We start from the raw sequence: 24959 nt of genomic DNA on the forward strand, positions 1-24959 counted from the left end.
TGTCGTCTTCAGAAATGTCCCAGGGCGAAAACGTTCGTGCTGACGTTCGTGCTAGGCTCCTCGTATATTGGCTGGCATGCATGTAAACGTCATCTGAAGAGGCAAGTTATGCCCAGGCCTAGCACAAAATGTTTTTTTACATGATGCTGACCGATATTCGAGATCACCAGAGATATCTGCGGCCAACACGCATGTGTTGGGTACAAACAAAATGAACCAGCATAAGGCTCATCGCGACATTGTACCAGGCTTTATAAAACGTAATGCGCGATATGTGTTATGCATAATTCATATATAGCACACATCAAGCTGCTATCATAGCTTGATGAGTGGTATTACAGTGCCTGACTAAGGTGTTCATAAACATAAACAATTAACTTTACCTGCAATTCTCCAAGTTTTGCTGGGGTCTTAGCGCAAGGCCTCATTCCGTGCACGAATACTTTAATAATATCTCACTCTTTTTCTGATGTAATCGTTTCAAAAATGTGTTATAAATTGTAGTCTTGTGTCTTATGAGGAACGATCTTGAGATGATTTCTCCATTGCATTTACAGCGCATTAGAATAGGTCCAATTAGCATAAAACACTGATCATGCAGTGTTTGAAGCCCTGGTCCTATTGAAACAGAAATTTTAGCATGTCTTCTTAACACGAGCGATAACTGCAGTAAATGTGTCATTTACCGTGCATAATTTATCATCAGAGATATCCGAAACAGTTTTTTGATGTTTCAGTATCACATCAGAAACAGTTTTTATCATGCTTGGGGTTGACAGATAGTTTTCACCGTAGATCACGTTTCCATGCATGTCGGCCAACATACGTGAAGCCCAGCACCAAACTACACGAACAAATTTCGCCGAGGAACACTTCTAGGGCAAGACCAGATTTTGGACTAATTCTGGACTTGTTGCGAGTCTGGGGCGGAATTTTACTTTGCATTCGTTGCAGTTCGAGGGGCAAGCGTCATATTTCATACTTGTCATCGCACATACATTGTTATGTCGTGTACCATTCCTCCAGGGCTTCTCAACACATCGCACAGCTACCCTTACATTATCCAGCCGCCGTGCTGCGGCATGTCAAGACCCTGGACTACGATCTACAGTCACGGCCATCCCAACGCGCACCGCCCCCCCCCCCCCCCCCCCCCAAGCCCGACATCTCCGTTTTGGCAGAGGCTCACTTGGTGTCGGCGGTGGGCGGCGTCGGGCGGCGCGCTCCCACACTTCGGCTCCCTCGAGCGTCGGACGCGTCACTGAGGGCGCACGCCGACGACGGCCGACGCCGACCGGCGCCCCGCGGCGCTCCGACGGGGCGCGTCGGTGGTGCGTGCGTGCCCGCGACTATCCGAAGGAGCACGCCCGTGGTGTATGGACCCTGCGGTGCTCTGACGAGGCGCGTCGGTAGTGTGTGTGTGTGTGTGTGTGTGTGTGTGTGTGTGTGTGTGTGTGTGTGTGTGTGTGTGTGTGTGTGTGTGTGTGTGTGTGTGTGTGTGTCGTGGAGATCCGAAGGGGTGCGCCGGTGGCGTGCGTGCATGACTGAGTGTGCGCTGCAAGCCCAGTCATGCGCTGCTGCCAATGTCGCTGCACGTCCAGTCAAATCAGTCTTCACGCCCAGTCGTGCACGACGACATGGACTGGGGAGGCTGAATTGGAATCTACGTTGGCGGTGGAATTATTGTATTCCACTGGCTTGCGTAATGCGAAAAGTGTGCGCAGATTAGACAGTAGAATTAACCTTATTTCTCGGAAAGCCAGGAGAATAGAGATGTAGTTAGGTTGACAGGAATGGAGATATAGTTAGATGACTTCAGCTATTGTTTCGATGAAGGCAAGTTGCCGAAATATCAACTGACTATATCTCCATTCTCCTGTTTGTTTCCGAGAAATAAGACTAATACTACTGTCTAGTCCATGCGAATAATGTTTCTCGCTAATGCACTGAACAACTTTCGAGAAGTGTGCAAATCACCTGTATTTATTTATCAAGTCTAAACGTGCTGATCAGATCTGCTCAGTAGGCTACGACAGTGCCGGCGAAGAAAGCTAACAAGTGCATCTATTTTTATCTAAAATTTATCTTTTTTGAGAGCCGCTAAGTAACTACCGAGTTATGACTGGCATTTTTTGGCGATACAATCTAAGGGCTTAATTTGTTGGGCAAGCCCACGGGCATTGTCAGAAATTTGGTTTGTCTCGTGGGAAGTGAGACCAAAAACTTTAATATTGCGCCGGAAAAAAATGGCCCAAGTGAATTTACACTGGCTGCACAACTGATACTGTAGAACATTTTTTAACAGCAACGGTAAATACCACGCACCAGCTGGTCTCAGTAATTTCCAAAGGCAGTTATAGGTCAGTAGTTTGTAATTCCAAAGTTTTTTTAAACGTGATGAAAGTTGTGTTCTGCCATTTCTGCGTAGGTCAAACACACACACACACACACACACACACACACACACACACACACACACACACACACACACACACACACACACACACACACACACACACACACACACACACACACACACACACACACACACACACACACACACACACACACACACACACTGCACTTTTTGAAGGTGACAATCGGATAGAAAGTTGCTTTATACTAACAATTTTTTTCTGAGGTTAGGTGTGGGTCACAATTAACGTTGATAAAAACCAATGCTTAAAATGTTTTGCACCTGTCCCATAATTCCCCAGGGCGCATCATGATTTTATGACCGAAATGTTATGAAGCTTATGCGGCGTTATGATTGAGACGTTATTATGGTTACTATCATATATATATATATATATATATATATATATATATATATATATATATATATATGCATATATATAAGAGTATCTGGCACATAGTGATTAGTGCTGTTACTTGCCAGCCAAGGCAGCAGTCTTTCATCTAGGGGACAGTTGCCAGGGGCAAATGACACCTCCTAGGCTTGTACTGGATCTAGGTACATTTCGTTTTGGGCCTTGCCTGTAGCTTTCTATTCAGTTTGATGGGACCATAGTTCCCCCCAAATTTGGGGAATGAATTGATCAAATTAATGCAGAACATGCTGTTTGTACTTTTTGGTTCATTTCACTGACTTTCACTGTTCGCTCGCCGCCCGCCAAGCTTATTTACAAACTACACCATTGAAATAGCGGCGGAGGTTATTTCCTCCGTGTAAAGCAAACCTCCCTGCACATACGGCAATACGGCAACTGCAGAACCTACTCACAGCTGATGAGTCTGATTCAGTACTATCCTCACGGTGTGACGCTGAGCTGAAATTATATAAATTCTTCATCTATAGTCTTAGCCCACCCCACTTCCATTGCTAAACACGGCTCCATCACAGCTCTTCAAGATAAACGACAGAAACTAAGCATGTTACTGAAATGGTACATAAAGAGAAGCAGTCTTCAACGACAGGGCCGCTGTTAGTTACAATTGATTGATTTCTATTTTCCTTTCCTAGGTTCTTAATGACTTTCTAGAAATTATTCATGGGCTGGGCCTGGCTCCAATGACTATATTTCAAAAATATTACTCAAATGTTTCAATTGCAATCAAAAGGCTTACCCAGATGAGAATAAGAAACACTTCCGGGACTTAACGCTCGCGGAATATGTCGGTCGCGACGCTCCGCAGATAGCCGGGAAAATCCAAGCTTCTATTCCTCAGCACTTTTGTGCGCATTCGTCTCGTATTCAGCCCATCTTTCTTGGTGGAAAAATATGCCTTCTCTCCACTGGAAAATCCTCTCCAAGAGCCGGAGACGTCGGCCAGCTTAATTCAGCGTGCCCAAGCGAGTATCCAAGACAGCCTTTAACGTCTCTATTTGATCGATGAAAGGCTGACTGGGTGTTGGGGTGTACAACATTTGGTAATGCATAGTTAGAAAATATTCAATATATTTTATTTAATACATAAAGAAATACAAATAAATAAAAAATACATAGAAAACATAAAATTTAAAAAAATTAAGTAATGTTTTATTCAACCGTATAAATCAGCATCTAAATGCTCGATGTTGTCATATACATTCTAGTGCTAGGAGTGTGGCAGTGCGCGTACGGAATATTCTCTGTTCGCTCTGTCCTCCCCGGCTGTATGGTCCGTTAGGGGATGGTCTTGTTTGGAGTTTGGTTCGACGAGTGCTGCGTTCGCGGACGTGCAGGGCTGTAGGTAGGTAGTTTACGTGTTTTGGTGAGCAGGGTCGGACTACAGAACGCATGGAAAGGAAGCATTATGCAGTGGTGACGACAAGGTTCCGTCGTAGCAGCCTGCAGCATCCCTTTCTCAGCCGTGGATAGCGGGCCACGGGGTGCTGTAGATGGTTGTAGACAGGGCCATTTCCATCTCACAATGTTCACTGAGAACAGTTTGGCGAGTTTTCCACTGTATATCTGGGGAGAATTAAGCGTGCAAACTGTTCATTTCTGGGCCTAGCGACCCTGCCGGTACGTGAGGTCCTGCTCCTTGCCTCTCTCGCTCCCTTCCTACCACCAACCGCATTTCCGCATCCGGCCCTCTCGCCGCTCCTCATCCTCGTTTTATGGGATCGCCGCGTCTCCTCGCTCACGTCCCGTGTTGATCGGATCTCGGTGACTAAGGGGCGCGTCATGCAAGTCGGTCAAGGCGCGCCCCAACACTCAACTTTGGCCAGAATATCCAGAGGCGTGGGGCCCCGTGGGACCCCACACGGCAATAGCGGCTTGTCGCTCGCGCTGCGGCTGGGTGCTCTGTGCAGGTCGTCGCTTGGGGCGCCTGGCCGCGCGCAGTGGCTTAAGCGGTCAAAGGGCGGCGGCGCTGAACCACGGTCAGGACAGGGAGGAGTCTCTCCGGTTACACCTGGCCGCGGGAAAGTGTTGTTTGCCTCGTATAGCACCGGGGTAGCCCTGGCGGTGACCATCTCCCGAGGGGGTGTTGGGCCTTTCCCCAGTTGGGCTCCGAGGTGTGTGTATGTGGGGGGGGGGGGGGGGGCGTGCCGAATACTTCAGACAAATTGCATGGATTCTCTTTCTTTCAAACAAACACACCTGCATCGACCCCTCCAGCCAGGCTGGCACTGTCCACGCTGGAAACCGGGTTGCCACTGCTGATGACCCCGAAACATCTTCGGGGCCTCGGACCTCCGAGCAGGTTCGAGCTCAACGCAGCTCACCACTGCCGGAATACCTGATTGCTCAGGGGGCTGAACTCGATTTCGATGGAGAATCACTGTCGCTGAACTTGAATCCCTTACAGAGTGAGCATGCGTTGTCCAAGTTTGGCATTCCGACGGAGGTACGCAGCTGTCCAGATCGCTCCATCGAGGTACACTACGGAGACGGCAACGAAGCGAGGCTGCTACTAGTGATCTACTATGATTTTACTTACCGTATTAGAGGCCAAGGTACTGGCAACATTGCCGTCGCTGTACAACATCACCCACTGAAAATGGGTCAAAAGGAGCCACGACCTGCTGGGATCTTCGAGGAGTGTCGGGGGAAGAAATTACTGAAGGGGTGGAGAGACATTGCGTGACTGCTGCGAGGCGGATTCGGAGAAGGGAGAACGGAAAGCTTAGGGACACAGACGTCACAGTTCTCACCTTCAACGTGCCGGCCAGGCCGTCAAAAGCCAAGGTGGAATATCACTCCATTCCGGTCGGGCAATACGTTCGAGACCCAGTTGGCTGTATTCACTGCTAAAATTTGGCCACGCCACAGCCAGGTGTCAAAGAGACTCTCCCGGTGCTCCAGACGAGCTTCTTCAGAGCACCAGTCTCGGGACTGCGTCGCTGAGCCCCTGAAGTGTTGTAAATGTGTCGCTGGCCATGCTGCCTCCTTCAAGAAAAGTCGGGTGTTTTGAGCTGAAAAAGAAAGCATGCTAATCAAATTAAATTATTTTCATAAGCTGGATAACTTGGAGATGCTCAGCGCAGGTATAGGGAATGTGCATTTTTCGTGGGAGGTTGATGCATGTCCGCACGGAATCGATCACTAAGCTCGAGCATAAGCGAGGCGTGTTGTGCGCGAGCCGAAGCGGTGTTCATGGCGTGAGCATCTCTCACACATCAAACATTTGGCATCACTGACACAGATACGGGGACGTGCGTTAGCGACAAAATGTCCATCCATTTCAACTCCAGCGGTGAAGAAAGGGGGGCACCGCAGTGACCTACATAGACAATATCACGAACTAGCTTGTCCGCGAGATGTCTCAGCACAGTGCTTCAGGATCACCCAACCCCAGGCTATTGGGGGGAAGCGCATGTGTAAGCCACCCCGTAGACTTTGACATGGACAACACTCAGCCATATAACGCCAGATTCTCCATGGAGGTGCTGAAAGCAGCACTTTTTAACGCAGGGACATGGCACCAGGAGCTAACGACATCGTGAACGCCCTGCTGAAAAGCGCGAATGCCTCGTCGCTCGGGTCTCAGCGAGCGGTCTTCAGCTACATCTGTAAATCGAACATATTTCCATACTAGTGGAAGGAGGCAAAAGCAGCTATATTCTTAAAGCTGGCAAGGATTGCATCGGTGCCCGCCACTACGGACCCATTTCGCTGGCATGATGCGTGTGCAAGGTATTTGACGAGATAATAAGTGCGCGACTAATGTCGTTTTTAGAGCCGAACAACACGCTGTCTAACACACAGCGTGGTTTAAGGAGAAACCGGAACACTCTTGAACATTTTGTTGACTTGTACATAGCCACCAGGGAGTCCTTTAAACGCCGACATCATGTCATAGCTGTCTTTTTACACCAACAAAACATTTGACACTACCTGGAATCCTGATGAAGCTGTACGCGTGTGGTGTGCGAAGCCAGGTGGGTTAGTTTTTGTTGAAATTGTCTCGGCATGGTCAACGGAGCCCCTCACGGATGAATTCTGAGTTTGTGCCTGTTCGCATTTGTGGCGGACGTTATAGGTGACGAATTCTTTTGCTTACTTCGGTCGTCATTATTGGTGCATAATTTCCCACTCCGGATTTGAACCATCAGAGAAGAGACAGTAGCTCTGTTCGCACAGCACACCTTCCTCCCGTCAGTAGGGTAAAGTGGGGTTATTTGGGCACGCTGATAAGTTGATCTATCCCCCACATCTCCCCTCCCAAGACTCCGCTGTTTCCGGCTGGCTGCCTGGTGGCACATTTGGGAAGATAGATATTTCCTGTTTTGATGCGAGCGGCGGCAGTCGGGCAATGCGTGCGTGGTGAGCATTAATCCGATTTTATGGAATTTGTGTATTTTTTCCGAAATGTGTAATTTTTCTCTCATCATTTACATGGAAGATATCGTTCGTTTATTGACTTCCGTAAATTTGGTCATGTCTGCTCCTAAGATCGTCATATATTTCGCGCGACTGAGCTTGAAAACCAATATCATCAACCACGCTCCCTTCTTTATCACGTCGTAGTGGGGCAGCTTGTTCCAACACGAATGTGGGCATGTTGGTCATGGCTCAACTTAACCCGAAGAAGGGGCGGCACACCAGAGGCTACGTGTCTGGCTCGTGCCAGCGCTTTCAGAAAGCACACGGTGGAAGCATTGTTTGATAACTTGAAGAGAGGGTAAGAAAAACACCCACTTTCGCCGGAGGGCATCTACAACGTTGATGAAACGGACGTAGCCACGATGCAGACACCGAAACAAGGGCTGGAGAAAAAATCGAAGCAGGTGGGCTCCATCGCTTCCGCAGAAAGAGGAGAGTTGTGCACGCTGCTTTGCGCAGCCAACGCCGTAGAATTATGCCCCACCGCTTGTCATCTTTCCTAGAAAGAGCTTCAAGAACCACTTCCTTCGAGGCGCACCTACAGGCACTGCAGGATGTGCAACGAAGACGGATTGGTAGGCGAGGAAATATTCATCAAATACCTCGCCCACTTTCAAAGATTCACCCGGTATTCGGCAGAGCAAAAGATCCTTACCATTCTAGACAATCATGCCAATCATATCTCACTTCAGACTAGTGAGTTCGCTCGCGCCAACAGAGTCATGCTTCTTACGTTTCCGCCGCTCACTTTTCACTGCCTTCAGCCTGTGGAAGCGGTTTTCGGTCCGCTAAAGACCCACTACAGCAGGGCAATGACGAGCTGAATGCAGCCAGCAGGGCGAGACGGTGACAATCTATGACGTCCCACAAATCATGGATATTGTGTACACCAACGACTCCACCGGGTCTAGCATTCAGTCTGCATTTACAGTAACTGGGATCTTCCTTGTCAGCAGAGAAGTCTTTCCATAGCACGCATTCTCCCCGGCAGATGTCACTGGCTGGCCGCTACAGGATACCTCCGGCGCCAAATCAAGTGGCACCCTGCAGGGAGTGGGCGCCACAGGCGCTGGACGAGGTAGCGCCCCGCATGGAGCTGAGACCTCCGGTGCGGGACCAGGTGGCGCCCTGCAGGGAGCGGGCATCTCTGGTGCGGGACCAGGTGGCGCCCTGCAGGGAGCGGGCATCTCCGGTGCGGGACCAGGTGGCGCCCTGCAGGGAGCGGCGCATCTGGCGCTGGACCAGGTAGCACCCTGCAGGGAGCGGGTGCCCCCGGCGTGGGACCATCCTTTTACGGACTGGGTTGGGATCCGATGGAACCGTGATGGACGCAACAGTCCCCTACGCTGCGATGGAAGACATGTTACCCATGCCAAGAGCTCCACCGCGAACGAGTCGGACAGGCAGTCGTAAGCGAGGGAGAGTGATGGTAATGACATCGACTTCTAAAACAAGCGACTCCAGCAAGAACAGCAGAAAGAGGAGAACGAGCCGGGTAGCAAAACCACAAGGCGGAAAAGCGAACCGGAATTCATCGAAGAAGAGAATTCCGTGTTCCGACGATCATAGCGATCAAAATGGAGAAGCCCTATCACATTTTATTATGTAACAGCCAGGAACACCTATGCATTCTTACAGATGGCAAATACTGCCTAATTCGCATTACTACGTGGAACATATTACCTCACCCACGGGACAATATGCGCAGCCGGACGTCGCCCTGCCAATTAGAAATGATGTTTATTATACGGAAAGTTACATATATCACTGCTACACTTATATGTAAACAGAAGATCAGCGTCTCATCATGTATAGTCAAAAGCTCAAAATTTTCATTCATCTTATCAGCTTATCAAAATGTAAAAAGTGCTCATGTTACACTGTTTTACCCTAAGCTGCGAGCAGGCGTACAGTGCTCTGAGAGAAGCCCAGGGGAAGCCTTAGGCCGCATTTTCCACTAAAAATGAGCAATTTTCAGAGAAGCCGCCCTGAGCAACCATTTTGCCCTCGTTGGCAGTAGCCTTTGAGTGGGCAAAGTGCTGACCCTGTCCATCAGCTACAAAGTAGTGTCTGGTCAATTTTTCGGTTTGCTGACTAAACGATCTCACGACGTCCTCCTTTATTCCGACGAGTTCCAGCAGCGCACAGCGATCTGTGCTCACCCCCGGTCTATGATCAGTCTCACCATAAGTCCATTACTCCACCCTCACTAGGACAGCCCTTGCGACCTCCCGTCATGCAGTCACGGTTTTCCGCGGCACACACAGCGTAATGAAGGAGGTCACGATATTTCAAATCAGGGAGGTCGACAGCGGATACAAGCAGGTTTTGATTTTGATATGTGCACACGTGTGCCGAATGCTTACTGCTGCTGCCTGCCAAGACGCAGTGCTTCGTTTAAAGTGTAGCAAATGCCGAGAAGCGGACAAAAGGGCTTTTTATTTCCGCTTGTGAACATCATACACTTCACGCAAGTTCCCAAGACAAGTCTTTTTTGCTTTCTACTGTTGCTTCCATCGAGCTGTCGGACTGCGGTACAGTCGTCCTTGCCCGCACACATCCGGCTGACCAGGTCCGACTCGTAAAACAGCTTTACCTCCTTCTTGTCCCCGTCAGGAATACTCAGAACTTTATCCGCTTTAGGGATCTCTGGCGAGAGACTATGTGGCTTTCGTAGCTGGCGGCCCCTCCTGACCATGCGCACAGGACCACCTTTTGTTTGGGCCCGGTCAGGTAACATGACAGCCGTTTGCCGTTAAACCTTTTTGCTGTTCGCGGCTTGAGAAGTGGGCTGGAAAAAATACTCATTGATGATTTTTTTGTGGCTGGGATAATGGTAGCGTGTGCTCTCCTTTCAATAGATCAAAAGCTACCTCATGTGCAATATATTTGATCCTTCACAGCAGCGTCGCTAAGCTGTCTTGCCTGACCTCCACCCCCCCCCCCCCTCCCCCTAGCTCTCAGACACTGTCATCATCACTCGGCCATCACTCGGCCTCTGTGAAGGTGAGAAACGTACAAATTTTGCCTGGAACTGGGAGACCCGCTCCCGACAAAATTATTTCATTACAATTTAGGGATTACAATTTAGGGATCCCGACCCTTTTGTACACTTGAATGACAAAAATAAGGCGAAATGATGCAGTTTCTCACCTAGTTGCATGTTCAGCGACAGTGACCTCACCCAAAATTTAACAGTTGGATTGAGGGCATAAGGTCAACTCCCTGAACAAATTTCATCAAAATATGAAACATTTGGTGTCATGCCTCTCTCGATTTGTCGTGGAATGCCCGAACATCCTTCTCTGTGGCCTTGTGTTTCGACTGTTCCAAACACAAGTGAGCGAAGCCGCTCAGCGAGGCCAGGGCCGGTCCGCACAGCGCCTGACGGAGGCAGAGGATACGGCTGGGAGTAAACAGGCGGCCAAGTTAACGAGCAAGGCCGCTCACAACGTGGCAGTTGATAAGACAAGGTGTGTGTCTGTACCAATTTGCAGCTTTGCCAGCGCGCTGTGGCTGGACGATGGCTCATTCCGTCATTCAAATTAAATGTTTCGGACGCCCAAGTGCAGTTTTAAACTATCAGTGGACAGGAACTCAAATGTAGGTTATTTTCTTGTCTAGCTTTTTTTGAAGTACGCGTCACTTAGGAATAAGCCTCACATCTGTGACAGGAATTTTGCTGATAACACTAATGACGAAAATGGAAGATGCATATTTACTGAGCGTGCACCTCGTTTTGCCAAACTCGACCGTGGTCGCTCATGGCGACCCCGCACAACGAGACAGTTGCGACGGCGGCCGCCTCGTCTCCTGCGGCAGCCGGGGCGGAGACGGCGGGATTAGCGGTGGGGGCCGCCGCGACAACGACCGGGGTGACGCTGGGTATGCGAGCCGCAAGTGGCATGAGGCACGAGGTTGTGGGCGTGTTGAAGTCAGGAAAGCACAAGACGTCCGGCAGCCAGGATCTCGGTCACCTATCTGGTGCCCGCTGCGGGCGGCCGACGAAGTGGCTCCCAGTGACGTCAGCGGTAGCTCGCGCAGAGTACACAACCCACCAGATGACTTTACACCGGATGTAATGCCTTGCCGGCCTCAAACAAGCACGCGGTGTCTCACGGTGGGGGCGTGATTGTTGTATCTTGAAGGTAAGGTGATATAATCCGACAGTGTTTGCGGATATTTGTCTTTATTGGGTGCATTATGGGAGGCTCCTGTGCATTGCGTGCACTAAAGGTGTTGTAGAAGGAGATCTGGTTGTAAATGTGCGCCCAAGCTTGTATTTTTTCCCATTGTCATGTATCTTTTTTGGATTTGCTTATTGGCGCGTCCGGCCGAGTAAAAACTATTTAACGAATAATTATCTCTCCGATAATCGTCTGCGGGAGCCTCCATTCATACTCAGTCGGTCCAAATATTATCTCCCAGGTTAGGTTAGGTCTCCCTCCCTTGCGCCATCCGCAGCCAACGGTGATAGCTATGCATAGCGACAGCAGGTTCTCCGTCTTGTCCATGCTCTGAAGATTCTCCGGGATTCTCCCTCACTACCGTAGATTATCTGGTATAATTTTTGGTGTCAACGGCGCCGAAGGCCATTCCGGAATTTGTTTATTATTGTAAAATCCCGGATAATTTCCTGAACTCATCTGTCGGCCGAATGCGCCCTGCACATTCATTTTTTTATTATCGATCGTCGCGATCATCGTGTGTGGGTTTAATAAGTCATCTTATCTGCATAAGATGCATATGAGTTTTATCCCGATAGGTGTATATGAGAGTCAGTTATCACCTTATCATGAAAGCCCAATGTGTTATAACATGACACAGATAAATGAATGTGTACAAGCATTGATATCACCGGCGTAGGCCTGGCTCTTCCAAAAACGAGCTGATTCAACAAGTGTACACCACAAACCACACAATAACGGTGTCAATGGAAGCATCAGACATTTGTGAATGCCTCCAGCACATCTGTTCAGCTCTATGTGCCATATGATTGCAATAAATTGTGATTTCCACGCATTTGCCGTTGCGACCTTCTTAATTCGCACCGACCAACCCATAAATTTGCGGTGCGCTGGCACCCAATCATGCGAAGATGGTAAAGGTCACCAACGCGTCCAGCTGATCGTACGATGACGTCACGTAGCGACAAACAGCCATCCTGGAAATGGCTCACGCGCGCGGAAGACCGGCAAGCCCATTATGCCATATGGGCGTTTCTCGTCACACGTGCGGCCCCTAGCAGACAGACGGTGACAGACAAAATAGTGCAGACAGGCACACGGAGACCGAAAAGAACCGGTCAGAAGAGAACGGGGCTGCACAGAACTAGACGGAACCGGACCAGACCGGACGAAACTAGTGGAACGTCATGAAACGAGACGAAAACGGACGAAACCCCTCTGCAGGGCAGGCCGGGCAGGACCAGAGCAGACGAACCGGGTGGAACCGTACAAGATCTGATGGCTTCAGATGGGACGGACGTAAGCGGTCCGGGCCGAATGGGATCAGACGGCACGGGTTTGACCGGACGAAACTGAACAGAACGAGATTGGATCGGCGGGACCGGACGGAACCAGGAGGGACCGTACCGAACCGGACAGGATCGGACGGGTCTAAACGTTATCGAAAGAAACCGTTGGAACAGAATATGACTACATGGAACCGGGCGAAACGTCATGAGGCAAAATGGAACCAGACCAAATGAGACGTAACCGGGTGGGACCAGATGGGACGGGAACGGGTAAAACAGAATGGCATCTTATGGGACCAGATGGGACCGGACGGGACCGGATGGGACCGGATGAGGCCGGACTGGACCCGGACTGAAACAGACGGGAGCAGACGGGCCCTGGCGGAATCGGATGGCACCGGATATGACCGGACAGAAGCGAATAGAAAATAACCGGACCTGCCCGAACCGGACGGAGTCGGACGGAACCAGACGGGGTCAGACGCTGCCAGACTAGGTCAGACTGCGAGACGTGGCTAGACGTGGCCGTGCGGGGTCGGGTGGAATCGGGCGGCATTGGACGTGACCGATTGGAGCCGGACGCCGCAGAATGGAATAAGATCGTCGCGTAGGATGGAATGTTATGAGAGGCGAAACGAGATTGGGTGGAACCATATGGGCCTAGACGGCGCTGGACTGTACCGGATGGAACTGGACGAGACTTGATGGGATGGTATGGAACCGGATAAGACATGGCACCGGGCTAGACTGGATGGAGTACAACGGAGCCACACATGACTTGACGGTATGGGACCGGATCGGGCAGCAACGGAAGTGGTCACTAGGAACGGACGGGTCAGGACGGGACCAGGCGGGACCGGCTCGGACCAGCCGGCACCATATGAGACCAGAAGGGGGCGGGTCGAGACCCGTCCCGGCCCGTTTTTGATTGTTGTGGCCATATGATCCCGTCTGGTCCCGCCCATTTCCGTCTGGTCCTGCCCTGTCCCCTCGGGTCCCGCCCAGCCCCCTCTGGTTCCGCCCAGCCCCGTCTGGTCCCGCCCAGCCCCGTCTGGTCCGGCTTAGTTCCGTCTGCTCCCGCCCAGTTCTGTCTGATCCCGCCCGGTCCCGTCTGGTCCCGCCCAGTCCCGTCTAGTGCCGCCCAGTCCCGCCCAGTCCCCGCCCAGTCCCCGCCCAGTCCCGTCTGGTCCCGCCCAGTCCCGTCTGGTCCCCGCCCAGTCCCGTCTGGTCCCGCCCAGTCCCGTCTGGTCCCCGCCCAGTCCCGTCTGGTCCCGCCCAGTCCCGTCTGGTCCCGCCCAGTCCCGTGTGGTCCCGCCCAGTCCCGTGTGGTCCGCCCAGTCCCGTGTGGTCCCGCCCAGTCCCGTCTGGTCCCGCCCAGTCCCGTCTGGTCCCGCCCAGTCCCGTCTGGTCCCGCCCAGTCCCGTCTGGTCCCGCCCAGTCCCGTCTGGTTCCGCCCAGTCCCGTCTGGTTTGGTCTGGTCCAATTCGGTTCCTTCCAGTCCTGTCAAGCCGTTTCTTGTCCCGTCCAGTCTGGTCCAGTCGCATCCGGTTCCTTCCTGTCCCGTTTCATTACGTCAAATGCCGCACGTATTGCCTATTCCTGTGCAACCTCGTCCGGTCCGGCACGGTCCTTACCAACTTTGCCCGGCCCCGTCTGGACTCATTACGCTCTATCCGGCACCGTCCGGTCCCGTTCGGTCTCGTCCGGTCTCGTCCGGTTCTATCCGTCGCTACTTGACCCCGCCCTGTTCGGTTCGATTGCTCCCAAACCCACTCGGTCACATCATGTCAGTTCGGCCCATTCATAGCCATCGGACCGTCCGGAGCCATCCGATTTCATCTGGTCTCATTTCGTTTCATCCGATTCCATTCGGTCCTGTCCCATCGCGTCCGGTCCCGTCCGGCTCTATTCAGCTCCGTCTGAGCCTATGTGATTCCGTCTCGTGCCGTCCGGTCCCGCGAGCAACTAATATCGGGTTGGCAGTGACATTTCTTTTCATGACGTGACAATCAGCTGAAAATATTTGCGACGGTTGTCGTCGCATAATTCATAGCCCGCCGCACTGTAGGCCTGGAGGCACGCGTTCGGTGCGCAGATAATATCCAAAAAATTATCCGGAGTGTTGGAGAAAACGATTCTGTAATGGTGTTCGGCACTGCCATCGCGAAGAATTACCCCAGATAACTTTCTATACCGAGGGAAAATCCCGGAAAATTCTCTGAGCATGAACAGGACGGAGAACTTTTCATCACCATGCGTAGCCATGACTGCTGGCGGCGCATGGCGTATGGGAGGCATTCTGGGGGATAATTGCCAGACCTGTGGAACGTAAAAGGAGAATCATCGCGGATGATTTTTGGAGAGATAATTATTCGTTGAATTATTTTCCCTCGGCCGAACGCGCCATAGGTTTGCGTGTCGGTTTATGCGGACTGACTGGATAATGCGTATGAGGTAAAACGTTTACCGCCACACTATGTATAGAGAGCTAAATGAAAGTGCTTTAAGTATTCAAACATGTCTGGTGCATCTGCTGATACCAACATTTTGCGGGTTTCGTGCTACATTCGATTGATTGAGACCACGTTGGTTAGTGCGCGACCAACGCCTGCGTAACTGAAATACTTATAAATGTATGGTGGATCTACTTTTACCAAGATTGTGTGATTTTCATATTAGATGAGGTAAATGCAGACCATTTAAAGAAATGTGAGGCATATTTTAGGGGCTCCAGCACTTCAAAGATTTGGTGGATGTAAACCTGACTCCACGATCCCATTCTGAAGCTTTGCATTACCGGGAACTTTTTCGGCAAAAGCTTCCTGAAGCGCAACGCTTTGTATGAAACATGCTTGACTTGGCCGCCCTCACTGGCGGCAAGCTGTCCCTGTGAGAGGAAAACACTTCGGTTTCCCCACGATTTCTCAATAAGCTCTGACCTTTCCTCTGCATCTTTAAGAAAATCCTGGTTGCGCCCCAAGTGAGGATTATTGTTGTACTCGGACGGACCACCCAGGACTGCACTAAACGCGACCCAACCCACAAGCATTTTGGGTGGCTGCACAGATGTGGACCTGGGTATGTTATTTGGCAGTCGTACATAGCACTGTTCAGTCAGCACGCTCAATCATCAGGCTTGACTGCTTTTTAAACTGTACCCCTTTGGAATTTCGTCCATTTTGCAGAATATTTCATTTGCGAACTTACAAATGGGCATGAAGGAGCATCCTTGCTCCAACCATTCTTGTCATTTATTGGGAATCATCAAAACGTCCAAAATTGCGGCTCCCATAACCCAGACTCGCCACGTCCAAATTCATAAGGCCCATTGCACATACCATCCGGCGATCAAACCGTCCATAATAATAAGACACGTTCGACACTTAAGTACGAGTTCTAACTCCTGTTGTTAGGAGGAACCGTCCATAATAATAAGAAACGTTCGACACTTACTTAAGTATGAGTTTCAACTCCTGTCGTTAGGAGGCAAAGCAATACCATGTTTTCCTCATAGATAAGACAGTGGTATCAGCCTTATTCCTCGGAAAACCAGGGGAATGGAGATGTAGTTAGGTTGATATTTCGGTAACGTGCCTTCATCGAAACAATAGCAGAAGTGATACAATAGCACAGTGGTGAAACAACGGCACTTCTGGCATTGTTTCGATGAAGGCATGTTGCCGAAATATCAACCTAATTATAACCCTGTTCTTCTGTTTTTTCCGAGGAATAAGACTGATACTACTGTCTCATCTATGTGAATAATGTTCGTCGCTAATGCGCTGAACAACTTAATTTTGAGCCATGTTTTCCACTTTTGCCAATAGATGGCATAGTCACCCGGCGTTCAATTCATGATCACGTGATGGCGACAATAGAACAAGGCAGCACGAATTTCCCATAGTGCCTGGCTGTTGTTGGTCCTACGTCCGGCCCCAACATAGACTCCGTAGCACAAGGGAGCCTATGTCCCACAGGTACTGAATGATTCACAATGCAACATGGCGCCTACCACGTTCTTTTTTCAAGGAATTTTTTTGTAGCCCCTGAAACAGCCCGCCTTTCCTGTCGGGTGAGGGGCAGGCGAAACCATACAGCCTCAGCAGCTGAGTGAGCCGTAAAACCTCACTGACACGCACACGGAACCGGATCCCATGGTCGCTGGCACCACGTGTGATTCTCCGACAAATTAGAAACCTTTCAGCCCATCAACTCCTTCGACAAAATGATTCGCGAAACATCGCCAATGCAATCAAGCAAGCAATTGAGCCCAATACCATAGGGGCTTTATCCACAAGTTCCAACGATAAACAGGTGGTGATTTGGCAAGAGGCTTGCACAAACACCGCACAACCACTGCCGGGTCATCAGAAAGCTCCGAGACCGAGGTCTTGAGTTCTGAATTGTTCAGATTTTCAATATGATTGCTACCGAATGCGTGCTGACTTGACAAAGTGGCCTTGCGTAAACAGAACGTTCGTGGCTAAGCATAGTGATAATCATCGGGCGATACTGTGCACCGGATGACGTCACTCGTCGCAACGCAAAATCGGCTGCGGTATCCGTCTATGGCATAATACCGGAACCAATAGTTCCAAATTGACCAGTAGGTGGCATTGTTCTCCAAATTTTTTTTAGTTGGGCAACGCTGGATGTCATAAACTGGATATTATGCATTGGTTGTTATGAAATTGACGCTTTGAATAGGATGCTGTGAGCTTGAATGTTGTGATTTTTCCTTATTCCGGAGCGTCGGAAGATTTTTGAAGTGAACGCTGCATGCAGCGACAATTGACGCTATGACATCTAAATGTTTCAATATGCATCCTTATTTAACTCATCACACTAGCACACATGTAGGAAAGTATTTGATCCCTTTGTTTTTTGCCCTCTCTTTCCAGGCGGTAGAATCACCAGTGATGGCCCAGAGTACCCCACCAATATTCCTCAATGATGACGCCGTGGCATCACATTTGCGGTGGAAGCCCCTGTTGGAGGCTGTGGGGCAGAGCATGGCAGAATTCTCCAGAAGAGATGGCGCTGTATGCCAACCTGTGCGCATTTCCATCCCATTGGCACAGCATGATGGGTTAGTTGGCCGAACTGTGATGTGGATGCTGCTTTCTTTTGTTTGAACTGCGGAATGTGCCAATGTCTCTTGTTTTGATTCGTTTTGTCCAGAAGTCGACGGAACTGAGAGTTGCTGAGGCGGGCAGAAATGCATGGATTGGGGTCGTAAGCCATATATTTCTGCGCATTGTCATCAGACCCCACCGAAATGGGTTGATAGCACAACCGCTCTACGGCATACTTTCCCTGCTCACCCAGCGGGTTCGCGTGTTCAAGTTAACTGTGAACTGAACTGAGGTGACCTGGACTGAGCTGTGCTCCGAATTCCTATCGGGCTAATTTGTATCAACCCGGCACCAAACGAGCGATGGCTGTATGACCTCGTGCCGATTTATTTACCTTTTTTGTCTGGAGGAGCCAAATTTTCTCGGCCCGCCGGGCAAGAGTTCTCATGCCCGGTACTCCGTGAATTTGTCGCCTGTTCTGATATACTCGGTGTTCTCAGAAGCTCGATTGGTAACGTGACGCATTCATAATCGAAAGGTCGTGGGTTTGAAGCCGGGCCGGTCTAAAAATTATACCAGTATTCTAGGAAGTACGCTGAGTTGTTCGATAACAGCCAATACGCGCTGTCGGTGCAAAAATGCAACGCTCAACTCATTGAGAGTTTATTGCGACGAGTCTGGGCACATGTCCATTTAAATGTTAAATATATTAACTAATGTAGCGCTTGCACCACTGCACATTCAGTTACGGGCTGAGAAATGTTAAGTACAAACTACACATTTAACCTGCCCTGAACATGGAGTGTATTTTAGTTTTGTACTGCAATCTATGTAGTGAACTTCGTTCCTCCATCCATTTATTGCCCCGGATTACCATTGCATGCGCACGCCCAACAGGCTTAACTTATAGATTTTGTGTGCATCCATGTGATTGATCTAGGCGCTTAAGGAAGAGCATGATACGAATCGTTTGGGAGAGTGCAATTTTGTCCTTATTTTTTTGTGTCGTCTTTTTGTCGCGTGAATTGAAATGAATGGTAGGTTTCCGTTTAAGCATTAAGGGATGTGCTGTGTGCATCACGAGGGAAATATAAACAGTTATTTTAACCGTTATCTAAATTCACCTGACTTTCTCCTCACCACCGCTTCACAGTTGGTTCGGCTCAATGTCAGCGTACAGCCGGCAAGCTAGCAGCATTGCCACAAAGCTGGTAACGAGCTACCCAAACAACATCAGCTGTCCCAAGATTCAATCAACTGTACTGCTGCACCGTCCGGAGGATGGCAGACTTCTAGCGGTGTGTCGCCTGAAACATGACTATAACGGGTGTCATGTGGGGACATCGGCGTGTTCGTAGCATCCGTAACTCTAACGCCAAAATTTCAGACTTCTGTCTGTGTTAATCGTTCATGTTATCTTTATCTCGCTTGTTTCGGATAATGGCAATGACAACTACGATGGGAAATCTGATGGCACTTCTTGTAGCTACTGCTCACCACATGCCATTGTCGTAAACCAGCCGGAGTCGCTGTGTCGTCGGCATGCCACGGTGCCGTGTGTTGTGCCGTCGGCTGGCTGGCGGCGGGTTTGGCGGGTCGCGGCCGTTCTCGCCGCTGTCACCGCCACTGACTGCTGTGCCGCAGCTGATGTCCGGGGAGCACATTACGGCCTGCCGCACGGCGGCCGCCTCCGTTGTGGCCGCGTGCCGCCTGGCCCCCTCCTGCCAGGTGCTGGCCGTGCTTGGCTCGGGCGTACAGGCGCGTTCGCATGCCCAGGCGTTCGTGGCTGCCGATTGCGGCGTAGAGGAGGTCAGTGGTCTGTGCGGAGCAGGTAGCGTGAACAGACACTGGGGACATGGTACGTAGCGTGCGCGGATAGGGGAACCAGGTGCTGTGTCAGTGGTCATCTTTAGCCGGTTATTGCCGTTGTGGACAGCTAGCGTTCAGATCATTCAAAATGGAAAGGCTTAGAGATTTTGTGCAGGTTGCTTTATGTCGATTATTCTGGATCAAGAAAAGCAGACTAAATACAAGAATCGACCTTATTTAAATAAAAGCATGTTAACGGAAAACCACTGCAAAAGTATAACGAAGATTCGATTTCTGCCACTACCAAAAGTATGTTCAGAATTTTTCCAACCTAATTTGGGAGCTTGGCTCATTGGCACCACTATTGCTCGAAGCCTGGGCAGCTACCACCAGTCTCGCGCGTTGAGAACCATGTTAATAAGTTGAACACTGCGGCATTCTGGACCTCGTCACTGTGGTTACTATTGCAAGGCTAAATCAGTCTTAAGAGATTCGTCTCGTTAAGACTTAATAGTTCTGATGCGATCTCCCTTATAAATGCATTGGTAAAATGGTTGCCGTGCCGTCTGTCAATGTCGTGGGCGTCCATTGTGTGTGTGTGTGTGTGTGTGTGTGTGTGTGTGTGTGTGTGTGTGTGTGTGTGTGTGTGTGTGTGTGTGTGTGTGTGTGTGTGTGTGTGTGTGTGTGTGTGTGTGTGTGTGTGTGTGTGTGTGTGTGCGTGCGTGCGTGCGTGCGTGCGTGCGTGCGTGCGTGCGTGCGTGCGTGCGTGCGTGCGTGCGTGCGTGCGTGCGTGCGTGCGTGCGTGCGTGTGAATAGCTGCGTACTGCCTTATTGGTCAGTGCCCCAATTAGCAGCGTGTTGATCTGTCAGCAACGTGGGTAGTGATGCAAGGCTCCTGGATGAAATTGCATTGTCCATGTCACTTGGAAATATATTTTACTTTAGTTTAAGCATGTTCTGATCGATAGGGTGTTGCACTGCGTATAGCCTGCAATGTACGCTGTAACTACAGTGTATGAGAGTGATTGAACCACGCCTTTGGTTCAAGTTTTGTTTTGATTCAGTGCTGGATCATAGAAAAAGCATTAGGTATTTTCTACTGAGTGAATTCACTTCACTGAGTCACGTATTCGTTGTCTTACTGGTGTGGTCCATGCGAACTTTCACGGTGATTATTGTGGAACTGTCGTCCGTAATATGTTAATATATGGTGTAACTAGATGTAATCATCACTGGTATGGCGATGTCCTAGCTCCAATATCGTTTTGATATATCTAACTATTTTTGTGCTTTGACCATATTGACACTTCATTATCCTTAATTAATCATGCTTACGTTAATGGCATTGTCATTTCCTGTTTGCTCTCCGTATGAAAATAACCGCACTTTAATGATCTTATGCCACGGTATATCGTCTTATCTATCTTTTTACATATCCGTGAGCAGTGTCACTTCTGCTCCCGGCCAGGTACGAATTTCTGCTCGAAACGCTGTAGCGGCCACTCAGCTGACTTCATCTCTGGCCGATGAGTTCCCTGGCGTCCGGTTTGTATACTACGAGTCTGCCCGGCTGTGTGTAGATGGTGCGGACGTCATCAACACCACCACCGCTTCCCCCGATCCCATTCTCATGGACAACTGGGTCGGCAAGGATGGCGTCCATATCAATGGTAATTCTATAAATATCAAGCGCAGGCCGCTTTTAGCGCTTGCCTGCATAATGTCAGGTAACATATATTTGATGCGTTCTTGCATCCCAGCACACTGGGACAGGCAATACCGGTCGGGATGTTTACTTTATATGAAGCTTTATGAGGGATCCCTTTGAGGAAATTGAACTCCTAAACACAGTGATCTGCAATGAACAAAATCATCTGAATTGTCCTGCTGCATGTCTGCACTCCTCAGTACACCGCATGACAGCCAAATTAGTGACTTCGGGTCAGAGGTGGTGGCAAGTTATATTCTTCTCTAACTTCCAGTCATATTATTTTATGACTCACAGTGGTGTGAGACCACCCTCCACTTGCAGAGAATGGGGGGGGGGGGGGGCGTTGACACTCGCCCATATAACTCCGGAGTCAAGCATACACCGGCTACGCTCACTTTAACGACAAAATTTGGAATGGGGGTCATGGAGATGTCATAGGTCAAGGTCAGTCCAACAATTCTGAAGTGTTTTGAACTCCATGCAATCGCGACTGGAAATCAATCCCGCAGTGCGAATTGCACCTGTTGGCTCGCTGCAGTCTGTAGTGTTAAGTTGGACCACATCACAGGCAGCCATCCGCCGTCAGTCATGCTCAGGGTCGTATAAGGCCGTTCAACATTAAGTTCTACGATGCAAGCTTTGGGCGTCAAGGTCAGGACAGCCTTGAAATTCCTTTCACAACGCTTGCGTTGCCGTTCGCTTTGAACAGTTGTGATTGCATATTTCATAAGCGATGGCCTTGGAGGAGCTGATGGATAGTCTATGTAACATTTGAACTGTGAGCTTACATGAATTCAGCGGTAGTCTAAATTGACCTCTCGTGACATTGCGAACACAGCAACGTGTGAGATGACCCTAAATGCTTGTTTTACGCGCAGTAGGAAGCCTTCATATAGCTCATAACATGTACCTTGCCACTCTGAACAACCATGGTTCTACAATTTGTTCCAACATGACTTTCTGTTGCTATCGGTATCATATGTTGGTGTGTAACGTCACATTGTGACTACCATAACGCGCCAAAAGCATTTACACGCGTGCTAGAAAATGTTTCCAGAGGAAATCGATGAAGGTCAAGCAAATTGAAATAATTTGCTTAATTGTGCAACGTGGCTGTCTTTATGATGCTATTTTGATATCGCAAAGGATGGGGTGCGTGCAGAGCCTGACGGGCCTACACCCCGGCTAACCTCTGCGCGCTGTCGGCCCAGTGGTTGGGGGCCGCGTGCCCCACAAGACAGAGCTGGAGCCGGCCCTTCTGCGACGCGCCACTGTCTACACCGACAGCCGGGAGGGGGCCGCCAGTGAGATGGGCCCGATAAATGTCGACATCTATGGGGAAGTTGGCGAAGTTTTAAATGAAACACTTCCCGTGAAGAGCGGCGGCGTTACTGCGTTCCTGTCGTTCGGTAAGAGGTGGCTTCAGAAACCTAGAACGATGTCTAAAATCAGCTTGTTAGCTTGGGAGGAGGTACGTATTTCCACTTGCCGCGAACAGGATAAGTCCACACGTGGCGTGCTGCTAAAGTCAAGGATGAGCCGGGGGTAGCCTCTGACCATTGGCCAGTGCTCACTGACTAGTGACTGACCGAACCTGGACAGGGGCTCGTGTCCATCACGCGCCTGGTCATTACCCGTTACCCGATGTGCGACAATGACAGGTGGTGCGTTGTGTTCCAGGCATGGCCGTGGAGGACGTGGTGGCGGCCCGGTTGGTGTGGGACAGCTACTGCGCTTCCCAGTCACCGTGCTAAGTCAGCACAGTCGTCTGCGAACCTGCACTGTCGCCCCCAACCCGGGGCTGCGCTTGGCGGAGCCGGCACTGCGACGCCGGTGCCCGCAGCACGGCCACCGCGCGGGCCTTAGAGTGGGGCGTAGTCGGATCATTTATCGCGACGTCGACCGTTAGGTGGAGTCTTGTTTGTGCTGGAACTTACCCGATTTTTATAGACATTGGGATGTATGCTACCATAGTGGGGTCTAGTCAACTTATGTATATCATATACTTACAGCGTGATGCGCGCGCCAGGATTCCTGGTATTGGGGTCAGTATTTGTGGCTGATACGGTTCGCCATGACCTGTTCACGTGCCTGTTCACACATCATCGCCGCGTGACGTAGCTGGGTCAGCCCCCGCACGGCAGCCAGCGGAGCCACCGGTCATGTCGGGTTTCTCCTGCGCGCCAGTCCGTCCTGGGACGGCAGCTGCAGACGAGCTGTGGTGCGCTGGATACAGGGCATGAAACACCAGTGGCACGTGTGTAGCTGCCAGCGATGGAGCAGCGCGGCTGATCGTGGCTAGCCGTGTCCAGTTTGGACCATGTCGCTTCGCCAGCAAAGGCGTCAAAGACGCCATTCTCTTTGGTACAAATGCCAGCGCTGTTCTGAGATGTTGCTTGGCGACACAGTGGTGGCCTTTGATGCTGTCGGCGCGCTGTTCGTTGAACTGCATTGGCAGCTCGTGTTTTCGAGCAAGGTAAAGGCACGGGTGCCCACTGCCACGTTATGACAGCTACATGTGTGGGCTTAGGATTGGGGAATTTTGTACAAATCGCGTTTTCGGCGCGGCGGGAAATATATTTACCAATCATCTTGCTTAATTTGCCATGCTACCATGGCATCGCCTGCAGCGCGCGAAGTAATCAAACATGTTTGGGTTGCGTTGAAGGAGTTTTACAAGTTAAATTTGAGGGTTCTGGGAATGCAGGTCACGGACGCTGATTATACGCATCTTGAGCTAAATGAACCCTGTTCGGCGGCTTTCGTTTTGGAAATGAATCTACTGCGGGCGTTGACCCAAAATAGCGCATACTTTGATATACACGTTACGTTGCAGACGAATATTTCGCTAAATGCCCAGACTCTCCGTTGGCGACTCCGACCGGGACCATCCGTCTCCGCCGGTGCTGATTGGCCGAGAGCCGGACAGGCCCCTTTGCCAGGCCGGTCACATCTCGACGGCGTGGAGCGAGCCAACGGCCAGCTTTATTTGTGGTCGCATGTGCCCCGCAGCGAATCTACGAATCCTTAGACACGATGCGGGCGATAGCCAGGTCCGTAGACATCGGGCCGTATGTGTGCTACAATGGCTCTGCCTTCGTGTGAAACAATGGTGAACGGCTGAGCCGCCAATGCGGCTTCCTTGATAGTACGTTGCCAAGGCCACTTACCCCATTGGCGAAGCATCTACTTGAGGCTTCTACCAATGACGTCACAAATACTTACAGCACACGATCGTGACTCCAAGCCGTTGGAGCCGTCGTGATGCTATTAGCTTGGACGTCATAGTCTGCATTTTGTGATCGACACTTGGCAGCGGGGAGCGCGACCCAGGGCAGGAACTACAGGGCCCGGTTCCTCATTGATTTATGACCCAAGCTCCGTCCATGTGGCACCGCGGAGATTTTGATGGTGATAATGATGATCGGATTGGCCCTTACAGCGCTGCAAATCTGTGCTTAAATATGATGCTGTAACTGGAACAGTAAGGATAGAGTCTCTATTTTTCATGTTGCTGTAACCGTTTATCTTCAGAGGAAAGATCAACACGGCGTCCGCCGCCTGGTGTCACTTGCGTTGGCAAGCGCTGTTCGGTTTTACCCGTTTCGGTTTAC

General features: G+C 50.4%; 2 protein-coding genes across 3 annotated transcripts in view; one reads left to right on the forward strand and one right to left on the reverse strand.

Moving 5' to 3' along the window:
• Positions 1-1241, reverse strand: part of LOC119103990 (glutamate receptor ionotropic, kainate 2) — an 89416-nt gene extending 88175 nt beyond the window's left edge. Inside the window, exon 1 of the mRNA XM_037227702.1 lies at positions 1190-1241. The gene's annotated coding sequence lies outside the window, so the exon portion shown is untranslated. The remainder of the gene's footprint in view (positions 1-1189) is intronic.
• A 10136-nt stretch (positions 1242-11377) lies between these two features.
• Positions 11378-24108, forward strand: LOC119103991 (ketimine reductase mu-crystallin). Of its 2 annotated transcripts, XM_037227704.1 has the most exons (7): positions 11378-11422; positions 17652-17839; positions 18979-19123; positions 19470-19634; positions 21103-21304; positions 22557-22754; positions 23026-24107. In XM_037227704.1, exons 2-7 carry the CDS (start codon positions 17670-17672, stop codon positions 23097-23099), a joined length of 954 nt encoding a protein of 317 aa, XP_037083599.1. In that variant the 5' UTR covers positions 11378-11422; positions 17652-17669; the 3' UTR covers positions 23100-24107. The 2 variants fall into 2 exon arrangements, with proteins under 2 accessions (XP_037083599.1, XP_037083600.1); XM_037227705.1 differs by lacking the exon at positions 17652-17839 and having other exon boundaries at positions 23026-24108.
• Positions 24109-24959: the final 851 nt, after the last annotated feature.

Source organism: Pollicipes pollicipes, unplaced genomic scaffold (assembly GCF_011947565.3).
Source record: "Pollicipes pollicipes isolate AB1234 unplaced genomic scaffold, Ppol_2.1 Scaffold_5724;HRSCAF=6776_pilon_pilon_pilon, whole genome shotgun sequence".
Taxonomy (NCBI): Eukaryota; Metazoa; Arthropoda; class Thecostraca; order Pollicipedomorpha; family Pollicipedidae; genus Pollicipes; species Pollicipes pollicipes.

What these genes read in the sequence shown, in the direction of transcription:
- LOC119103991 (XM_037227704.1), top strand. Translation starts at nt 17,670, where the DNA reads ATGGCCCAGAGTACCCCACCAATATTCCTCAATGATGACGCCGTGGCA. An exon ending in CCATTGGCACAGCATGATGG is followed by an intron (nt 17,840 to 18,978) that starts GTTAGTTGGCCG and finishes ACCGCTTCACAG; the next exon opens with TTGGTTCGGCTCAATGTCAG. An exon ending in TACTGCGTTCCTGTCGTTCG is followed by an intron (nt 22,755 to 23,025) that starts GTAAGAGGTGGC and finishes GTTGTGTTCCAG; the next exon opens with GCATGGCCGTGGAGGACGTG.